This window comes from Malania oleifera, chromosome 2, assembly GCF_029873635.1.
Source record: "Malania oleifera isolate guangnan ecotype guangnan chromosome 2, ASM2987363v1, whole genome shotgun sequence".
Classification (NCBI taxonomy): domain Eukaryota; kingdom Viridiplantae; phylum Streptophyta; class Magnoliopsida; order Santalales; family Ximeniaceae; genus Malania; species Malania oleifera.
The window spans coordinates 1,639,512-1,650,361 of record NC_080418.1 but is presented as its reverse complement, the minus strand read 5'-3'; the positions used below and the strand labels follow the sequence as shown (position 1 = coordinate 1,650,361).

General features: G+C 34.2%; 1 protein-coding gene across 2 annotated transcripts; it reads right to left on the bottom strand.

Moving 5' to 3' along the window:
- Nucleotides 1-238: 238 nt before the first annotated feature.
- Nucleotides 239-9,592, bottom strand: LOC131147751 (probable serine/threonine-protein kinase WNK4). 2 transcript variants are annotated; one of them, XM_058097300.1, is made up of 9 exons: nt 8,894-9,543; nt 8,680-8,746; nt 8,328-8,508; nt 7,391-7,656; nt 5,237-5,460; nt 1,972-2,129; nt 1,546-1,861; nt 1,108-1,446; nt 239-1,018 (listed from the first exon to the last, which is right to left on the bottom strand). In XM_058097300.1, the coding sequence occupies exons 3-9, from the start codon at nt 8,421-8,423 to the stop codon at nt 501-503; spliced, it is 1,917 nt and encodes a 638-aa protein (XP_057953283.1). In that variant the 5' UTR covers nt 8,424-8,508; nt 8,680-8,746; nt 8,894-9,543; the 3' UTR covers nt 239-500. The 2 variants fall into 2 exon arrangements, with proteins under 2 accessions (XP_057953283.1, XP_057953285.1); XM_058097302.1 differs by having other exon boundaries at nt 8,680-9,592.
- Between the last annotated feature and the right edge of the window lie 1,258 nt (nt 9,593-10,850).

Genomic DNA, 10,850 nt, shown 5'->3' with positions numbered 1-10,850 from the left:
CAATTTCTTTCCTTTTGGTGTCTCTAACAGCCATCCAATCTTGTGGGGGCATGATAAGTCAACACCTACCATTATTCCTCCAATCAAGCCGTTAATCTCTCCTCCGGTCAAGCCTCCATTATCTCCTTGAATCTTTGCTGAGATTACTCTGAACTTACTGTGTATAACTCTCGCATCCATTACAGAACATGTACAAAAAAGCCATGTAGTATAGCAATGTATCATTATGAATGAAATATACAAAATTAATATTCTCTTTATTCATCTCCTATAAAATCAAGCTTGCCTTATTTCATATCATTGTCTCACACATCACAAGTCAAATAAATACATTTTTACAGTCTTAGAACCCACAAAATTTTATACAGATCAGCTAAAATTGCCAGATTACTCTATCCTGTGACATGTATACTTTCTAGTACCTCTTTCGAGACAATATGATTCTTTTCCTTCAAGTTTTGAAGTTATTCTGGCCACATCAAGACATGAAATCTATAATATTAAACCCTTCTATGATGTCTTTGCCCCTTCGCCATATCATCTTTCATGTTTCTCATTGAGGAGGAACCACCAAAGGGCTGCGACATCTTTTTTGACGCCTCATAAGGTGATTGAAACCCGATATTTTCTACTGCTCCAACCGTCTTAAATAACCGTCTTTTATGCACCTCCTCTACCAGGGACCGATGAAGCAGTTGGCTTCGCATATCCACAAATGATCGGTTCCTCGTTAATCTTCGGTTGTCCATTACTCGCTTGTCTTTGGAACTTAAAGCTCCCTGAGACTCCGGCAAAGATCTGCATTGGTTACAGCAAGTTTGAGCCAAGGACCTCACACTACAGCAATGATTTTCTTCAGGACAAAACCTTGTGGACATCTGGGTTTTTGGGACAGCGAGAAGATCTTTTTTTGTAAGGCTTATATCAGGTTCATGCTCATTCCCGGAATTATAATTCAAGCTGGAATATTTTCCGGAGCGTACCGAGCTCTGTGAGCTTGTATCGTCAAACAAATCATCTGCAGCAGAATATGTTTCAAAGTCTCACTCAAATTTAGGGACTAACAGGCATGTCACAAAGTAAGCTAAAAGATGGTGAAAGTCATACCTTGGAGCCAACTATTGCCATGAGTCATTTCATCTGTCCTCTGAGCGGTGGCAAAACCCAAAAGTGAAGCTTGAGATGATGAACGAGAGGAGAAAGTGTGGGGAGGATGGTGTGGGCCATCATCATCTTCGTGGTAGTTAAATGTGTGGTACAGATCATGGTGAGGAAGTTCCCGTTTCTTCCAATTTGGTACAAGAGCAGAGATCTCTCCGTCAATCATGTCTGCAATTTCAAGCGGCTCCCAATCAATGATGTCCAATTCTTTCACCATTTCAGTTGCCACATCTAAAGGAGTGTCTGTTACAATGTCAAAGGGGAAGTATACATTCCTGACAGAACCTATAGAACACAGTAGAAATGTTAAGTGAATCAATTCATCAATGATCAAGAGAACTATAAAACTGAAGTGTTTCTTGGAATCTATATGTATGTGCACACCTTCTTTATCAGCAATTTGAACTTTAAGGAAGATGGTATCATCCTCAGGATTCAATTTTCCTGTAATTGTCATGTTGGTCCTTGGTGGGTCATCACTAATTTGCAGTTTTTCTATGCCCAATTCATTTAAAAATGGTTTTTGATGACTTTCAAGCTTTGCTATAGGCAAAACTAATTCCACTTCATCAGATGCAAGAAATGGGTCAAGCAATAAGTCTTTTGCAGGTACTCTCTTTGAAACAGGCTCCAAGCATTTTCTAATGAATCTTAGTGCTTCCGAGTCATTAATCAGATGTAGTGATGCCGGAAGTTTTCCCTGAAAACCAGCTAGTGGGTAAGATCTAGTTTAACTACTGTTATGTACTGATCAATCTCGACATTAATATTATGCTAAAAACTGAGTTATACACATAGCAATGCTCTTACAGAAGTCACTTTCTTGTAGATTTGAGCTGGGTTGGTGCATTCGCTGTAAGGGTATTCAGCAGTAAGCATCTCCAGAACACACATACCAAATGAGTAGACATCAACCAGCTCATTGTAATCTTCCTCATATAGTTCTGGTGCCATGAACTCTGGGGTGCCTAATATATATATATCAAAATTTAAATTTGTTAATAACTTTTTTTTTCAAAATATAGAACTAGACTTCAGGTGATTAATTAGAGGAAAAATGGAAGAAATTAAGATAATGGAGGAAAACGTTGACTGGCTTCATGAACTTGTGAACTATTTCATATGCTATGATCAAAGCTCCCAATGAATCTCAACAATACAACAAATAAACCAGATAGACCAAAATATGGAGCAAAATAAACCTAATATTACGTAATTGACTTTGAAACCTACACTCATAGACAAGAGAGGGGATAATTTTTCAATTTAAACCAAATAATAAAGATTCAACTACCCCGCCTCCCCCGGTTATGACTCCTATTAGAAGGTTCTGTCTACTTGAAATCTATTACAAGTTGAAGGTCTGACATGAGGGGATGTATGCATGTATGGATGAATGTATGTATGTGTATATGTATATATATATATGGATGTATGTATGTATGTATGTATGTATGTATGTATGTGTATGTATGCTAGATTAGACTTTCCTCGGGAGGTTTTAGGTTTGGTTTAAATGATCAGATATCTCGAACCAAACCAAAGATGCATGTCACTTTCTAAACAATCCACTTAAGGTGTAGAATAGTGGAAGTAAATTTCAAAACGCAAGCTTTATTTATTTATTTATTTATATTGTATTTGGGGGCGGTGTTGATGGCAAAAGCGATAAGCATGCATATGACTATACGAGTACATTGCAAATTTGTCAAAAGGACAAACAAAAACTCTCTCATGAATTTGTACATTTGATTTTCCTCAAGCAGTATACATCGTTGGCTCACAACCTAAAAACTTAAGTTTTTAAGTAAATTGGTAATCTAATATGGTATCAGAGCAAAATTACTACGAGGTCCTCGGTTCTAGTCTTGTCATTCGCATTTATTATGTATTTATCTCTCCATGTGCTGTCGGATTGCACGTGCGGACAAGCGTACTTTTTTTGTACAAGAATAGATTGATGTGTTGTCCTTATTTGGAATTGAGATGTAAATATTAAAATATTTTGCTTACAAATATTGAATTTTTCTAAATTTTAGCAAAATTATGCATATGGGCAATTTTTAAAATTTTATAAATTTTGCCCGAGAGTTGATTTTTGTGATACTTCTACTATTTCTGAAATTTTCTTGTGACCAATGTTAGGGAAATTCTTCATTTTTTTTTTTTGGAACAAAGCTCAGAGGAAGGTCTTCGTATTTTTCAAAGTTTAATAGGATTACGTTTGATTCACGAAACCTATTAATTTTAATAGGTTAGTTACAGTTGGTTATATAAAAAATTGTGTTGTTACTATAAAGTAAATAATAATGTGAAATATTTTATGAGTGTGTAATAAGGAATAGATAAGGAATAGTTATTCTCATATTTCATCATGAGAATGTTTATTCCTTTTTTATTACATGTTGAATGAAATAATTAGGAATATGTAAGGAATAACTATTCCCTTCGTTTCCAAAATTTAAATTATATTTCATCTCATTTCAAGAAATAACTATTTCATCAAACCAAACGAACCACTAAGAGATTCATTTCTTTTTTTTTTTTGTTAAATCTCAAGAGAAGTTAGTACTTTTTATTTAATTTTTTTAAATATATATAATGATAAATACTTGATATATATATTTATAACTTAGGACTCTAACCACCATCGCACTACTTTGAAAACTATGGTGCAACACCAAATCCGAAAGATGAAAGCCGCCCACCCATTGACATACCCCTAGTAATTTACTGGAGTAAACTCTTACAGGGGAATCAAACTCGTGACCTTGGGATCACTAAAATTACAAGTCGTCTTTACCACTTGAGCTAACCCGATTGAACAAATACTTGATATATATTTTTTCACAATATATATATACACCATTCATTATTCATACATCTTTTGACCTAACCACTATAATTTTATTGAACAACATCAAATTCTTCCACTTACTACCTACGATGTCAAAGTCTCCGTAAACAATTACATTATTATATTGTTGTAAAATCAAAAAGTGGAGGATGTATTAAGGTTAGGATTATGTATGTATTTATCTAGTTGTGGAGCTCGATATTAACAAAGCTATCCACTTTAAGATTTTAATAAGTAGAAGGTTCTGCCTACATTTTGACAAATTGTGTATAGGTTACTTTTAAAATCCGACTATATTTCAAAAAGATTTCATGAACATTATGGAATCATGTAAATTATTATTTTTTTCCATTAATCTAACATATATAGTTGCATATATAACATTAAGACGTATTTGTTTATTAAAATTTTCCCTCTCAAAGAATAGTATTTAAATTAGAGTTGCGAGCAAAGCAATTCGCAGCTCAAAAGTTCGGTTTGATAAGAGCTCGCTTAGGTCCATCCATTATATATACAAGTGATTGTCAAGCTCAATTCTACAACTTGTTTAATAAATGAGTCAAGCCTAAATATGAGTGGGCTAAGCTCATTTTGGCTTGTGAGTGACTCGAGCTTGAATTAGAATCATTCATGAGGTAGTTTAAATAGTGATAAAACTAATGCTCAAGACCAATAGGTTAGCTTGGTCAAATAAAAAAAAACTCTAAAATAGTATTAATAAAAACTCATTTTCACCTTTTTGTCTAATAAAATTTCTTATTTCTCAAATTGAGAAGTTTCAAAAGAATCAAGCTTTTAGCAAACATCATGATAGCGATTTGGTAAGGCTTTGTGAGCTCTTGTTCATTTGCATAGGGGTGGCAAAACGGATCAGAACTCTACAGGTGACTCATGATTCGCCCGTATAAATCGAGTTTGAATTTAGCAGAAGGTGACCTATTTAAAAACAGGTCAACCTGAACCCGAACTTGAACTGTTTAATAATTTGGTTAAACGAGTTTGGATTGGGTACTCACCAGGCGCTAATCCATTTTGTCACTCCTACATTGGCATAATAAATAAGTTTGAGTTAATATATTAAAATTCGGTTAGAGTTCGGTTTGAACTCAAACTTGGTTAAAAATTTAATAGAATAAGGTAAAATTTGGTTTGATTTGATTTGTTTAAAACCCTAATTTAAGCCATTTGCTTTTATATTTGGGTGGAGAATAAAGTTACCTATAACACTGTGAGCAGATTGGGAGCCGCGCAGGATGGCGGCAAGGCCTAGATCACCGATCTTCACTTGTCCGAGATGACCGTTGACGAAGATGTTGTCGCACTTGATGTCCCGGTGGATCACCGGCGGGTCATGGCCGTGCAGATAAACCAGCCCCCGTAGGATCTGCCGGGCCCACCTCTTTATGGCTCTGATGTCCACCCTCCTATACCTCTTCCTGTACCTGCGCCACACCGCATAATTCCACCCATCAGACCATACGGAATATGCCACGTATATACTGCACACCTCCGCACATTCCAAGTCAAACAAAAGAAAAAAAAGGGCCATATATGTTCTTCCATCAAGAAAGTTTTTTTTTTCTCCCACTAATTGAATATTCTGGTGATAAATTAATCCCTTATTTTTATAAAATCTAAACTCTAGCATATAGACTTTATTATTACAAATATTCACTTAAATATGATTTTAATTTAAATTTTCGATTTATCTCAAAGGATTCATTTTCATGGCTATGCTAATAGTCGTAATCGGATATTTAATTCAATGCAAATTAACATCAATCTATTTATCATGACTAAAGAAAAAAAATACAGGCCAAAGATCTATACGGTGAGACCACAATCAAGAATTCTATTTAAATCATATCCTATAAGATAGTGTCGTACACGCATCCTATACTTTAAATGCATTCTATTTAAAATGCACATTTTTTATTTTTTTTCTTTATTTAAGTGTTTTTTTAGCAAATACAAAATAATAATGTTTCGTAGAGTTTATATCAGCAAGGCAGAAAATTTTTAAGGATTGACAAAATTATTCAATATTATTTTCAAGTCGGTATCACTCAAGCAGCATTTTTTTATATATATTTTTTAAAAAATATAAAAAATAACAAAATGTTTGAAAAAATAGTCATAGATTACAACCTTGTCCAAAATGATTTGCCTCCATTTATTATTCGTCCTTCAAAATTGACAACTGCCGACCCTTTGTTATAATGTGTTTTTTTTAGTTGGTCTATATAGTGACAAGAAATGAAACATCATACTCTAAGACCTTCAAACGTCTCATCATATATATATATACACACACACACACATACGCATAATCAAATTCGAGGGGGTGAAAGTTACTCGTCCATTTACGCACCTCTAGTAATTCACCAGCATAATGCTTCAATGAAGAATCGAATACGTGACCTTAGGGTCATCAAAATCACAAGTCGCTCTTACCATTTAAGCTGGTCGGTTGGAATCTAAGTATCCATTTGTAATTTGAAATATATATATATATATATATATATTAAAAAAAAATATGAAGGAATTCACCTTTTCATGTTTGGTTATTACAAAAAATAAAAAAATATATCAAATTAATCAATTAAAATATAATTTTACACATCATTTACATTTGATTTTTTCTTAACTTTTAACCATATTAAAATAAATTTTTATTTTTTATTAGTACATAATATTGAGAAAAATTAAAGTGAAAAATAATTTTTTTTTTATTTTTCTTTTCTTAGCTAAAATCCTTAAGTGAAATAGACCTTAAATGTATTTTGGGACATTCGTACAATTGAAACACTACTAAGTTTGAAATAATGAAAACAATTTTGCTGTATGGGCGGGGATTGTCGGCATCCAACCATGCAATTATATCAAAATACTTCTATTCTAGCAGCATTTTTCTTGGTAAAGGTAACAATATTGATAAACATAATTATTTTGGTCTAATCTACCTAAATATCAGCTGACTAGCCGCAAGACTGACGACCTAATCATAATTTAGGTGTTAAGCCCTTTAGGCTCACAAGAAAAAAAGAATAGAACATTGTCTCTATTGTTGATGACAAAAATAAAATCCTAACCCTTTTCTTTGTGAAGAAATTTTGACTATTTAAGTTTAACTATTTAGCTACGAAACTAATTTAAGTATTCAAACATTTAAGGTGTGTTTGCATCAAGTATTGTTCATAAATTTTTTATGTTTTCTTTAGTAACCAAACATAAAAAATTTTATGAGCATTATTCAATCATCCCTTCCTTTGGATGTGATATTTTCCGATTTCCAAACGGATGCTTAACACAATTTGACGTCAGCTTTGCATGCAAATTATATATAGAGAAGAAGAGAAATGAAGAAATTACTCTCGGAGAGTGCCAGAAGTGAACATTTCAGTGATGAAGTTGAAGGTTTTGCGATGAGGGTCGATCCAGGAGGTGTAGAACTGGATGATAGATTCATGGCTAAGGGTGCTGAGGAGGTGTACCTCCGAGTACAACCGCTGCACTTCCTCTGGGGTTCGCAGAACATGGTTTAGCTTCACTTGGTTCCACGCCACCTCCATCCCCTGCACTTCATCTATTGCCCTGTACACTATTTTCGTCGCCCCTTTTCCCAGAACATCTTCTAACTGCACGTTCATCGTCGTCAAAATTTCTCAATCATTAGTTCAACGAATCTCTAATCAATCAGCCCACTCAGTAAATCAACAATCGAACAGTGAGATTAATTTAATAAGTGAGCATTAGTTGTGATGATTAATTTTATTTAACAGGGGGCACATGTCAATTCGCCCATGATGGCTACTGCTAGCTAATTAAAATGCCAATTGAAAATAATTAACCCTTCATGGCACCCACGATTAATTAATTGATAAGCTAGAAATATTTAATAACCTAGTAATTAAAATGGTAAGAGCTGGACTACATTACACACATGACACAACACAGTCTTTGCTCAATTTTTTTTTAAATTAATTGTTTATACTTTATACTATAACTACGTATTTGTTTACTGTGTATATGAAGATGAAGAAATTATTCTGCTGCCAAAGATTTATAAGAAGCACTCGAATTAATTAAGCAAGACGATCTTACATATCATTTGAAACAATAAAGGGTAATTAAAAGTAAATTGATTTGAAATGAAAAGCAGGGCATGCATGCATAAGTATCATAATAATTAAGGGCAAGCAAATTAAGATGCAGAGAATTAATAGTTAAGAAGAAGAAGAAGAAGAAGAAGAAGAAGAAGAAGAAGAAGAAGAAGAAGATAGAAGGTTGATTAAAATGGAAAGCTTACACGACCGTAGCGACCAGAGGGGTCCGTTTCCACATAATTAAACTCTGAGTCTGCATCCTGCAGGGCGTGCTCCGCTTGTGATTGAACTCTGTACATCCTTCTTCGTCTTCTTCTTCTTCTTATAATCAATCAGAAACGCTTCATCATCATCTCCTTCTTCTTCTTCTTCTTCTTGGCAGCTCTTTATTGGAGGAAGATCAGCAGAGTAATATCGATGAATCAGATGATGTTGTGGAGGAGGCGATGGAGGAAATTGAAAATAGAAATTAAGAAGAAGGTTGTGGAATTAAGGAATTAGGAATAAATTAAAGAGGTAGGTCAAGGATGGATACAAATAAATAAAGAGTTCCACCTCCGTTTGACGCCAGATGCAGAGTCGTAGCTGCTGCTACTAATACTCCCAACCATCTGATATAATTCTGTAGATCGAATTGATATGTTGATATGACATGATATAGTTATCGATTAAAAAAACGAAGAAGAAGAAGAAGAAGAAGAAGAAGAAGAAGAAAGAATAGATGGAGAGAATTAGAATAATAGATGGAAATAGATATTCAGATATGTACAAATGGATCGAAGGTCTTAATAGAGTCGGCTGCAGATGAGACCTCCAATGAAACGGCGACGCTGGTCCTTCTGGTGGGGCTCCATATATATATATATGTGTGTGTACATGTATATGTACCACAATCCTTCAATCTTGGTGCGTCTTTTATTATTTTAAATATTAAAAAAAAAAAAAAAAGGGGGGGGGGGCGGGGGGGGTTTGGTTTGCCAAACTTTTTTTCCCCGGAATTTCGTGGAGGATACAGAAAAGAAAATGAAGTTGCAGGATGAGGTTTGGAGATGTTGACAACTGAACAGTGACAATGATTGATGAGAGAATTGTAATGAATATATAGGCTTATAAGAAGATTCGATGATGATGAAGAAGAAGAAGAAGCCTTGAACAAGAAGGAGAGGGGGCAGTGAGCTATGAGAGATGGAGAGGCAGCGGTAGTTCTGAATTTAATTAATAATTATCCGTGGCTGCTGCGTTACAACCAGCTCCGTATATATTTTTGTTGGTGTGTGTGTGTGTGTGTGTGTGAGAGAGAGAGAGAGAGAGAGAGAGAGAAGAAGAAGAAGATGGAAGGGGGGTGGTGGTGGCCCCCACTGCGTACGGTGGCAAGGAGGGGGGAAGGGAGGGCGGAGGTGGTGGCGGCGGCATCTGGTGAGAGCGAGCAGTGGGGTGACGATGGGTGATTGAAGGCTGCTATGGCTGCAAGTTGAGGTTTGGAGCGAAACTGATCATTCCACACCCCTGCATCAATTAAATTAAATTTATTAATATTATTATTTTTTAATTATGGTGAAAACTTTAGCCATTGACAAGCCACTCTTTGACCCTCCAATGCGACACCAAACCCATGGATCGGCAGTCTTCTCCCCCGGTTCATCGGTCGGGTTAATTGGGTGCTGCTACGATTTCCGGCACCGATTAGACATTTGTCAAATTTGAGATCAGGATCACCTCTGATGCATCAACTGGGAACACTTTCAAGAAGGGCATCACCACCAACACTGTGACTAGAATGTCAGTGCTTATCCACTGCACCAATGCCCTGGGACTATACGGAGGGGTGAGCACAAGTAAGCGTGTGTTTAAATTGACTTGAGTAAATCTAGTAAAATATTCTAATTCAACTTACTCAAAAATATTAAACTCAAAATTTAACTCAAATTCAAATGATTCAAACTGGACTCCATGGAGTACAATTCAATTATAAATTAATATTATATACATAAATACATATTATATAATATTAAATATATTTATAAAATACATATTATAAGATATATATATATATAATATACAAATAATAAAAATTTAAAAATACAATTAGACTCGAAACTTAGCTTGAATACTATTATTGAGTTTAAAATCAACTAATAAAAGCATATGAATAGTTCAAACTTGACCCGATTCTAATCAAGATGAGTCTAAGTAGGTCGTAAGTAAACTTGACTCACCTATACTATTAGACATAAACAGTCAATAAGAGTATATATATATATGTCACGCAAATACTTTGAGTTAGGATTGAATCAAGTCGAGTTCGAGTAGCTCGCAAGTAAAACTTCACTCCCTTATACTCATATATATATATATATATATATATATATATATATATATGTATGTTACTTTTTCTTTGCTTGGGAAAAAACAAGTTGTTAATAGCAATAAGCAAAAATACAAAAGCTTATTGCACTTCTTTAATAAAAAAAAAACATATATTACATTACGATTAATTTTAATTTTAAATATAAGAATAGGAGCAATAAAATTTGAGCTCTAGATCTTCTAGTTGGAAATGTTGATTTAACGACGAATTAGAAAATTGACAAAATTGGCTTGTTTAAAAATTTAAAAACTAATTTGTCATACCTTAATTAGAAATTGCCACACTTCTATTTTTCAATATTTTTGCATTTCTCGTTTAAGTTGCTATATAGCAACCTTAGAAGTCCATAACTTTATAT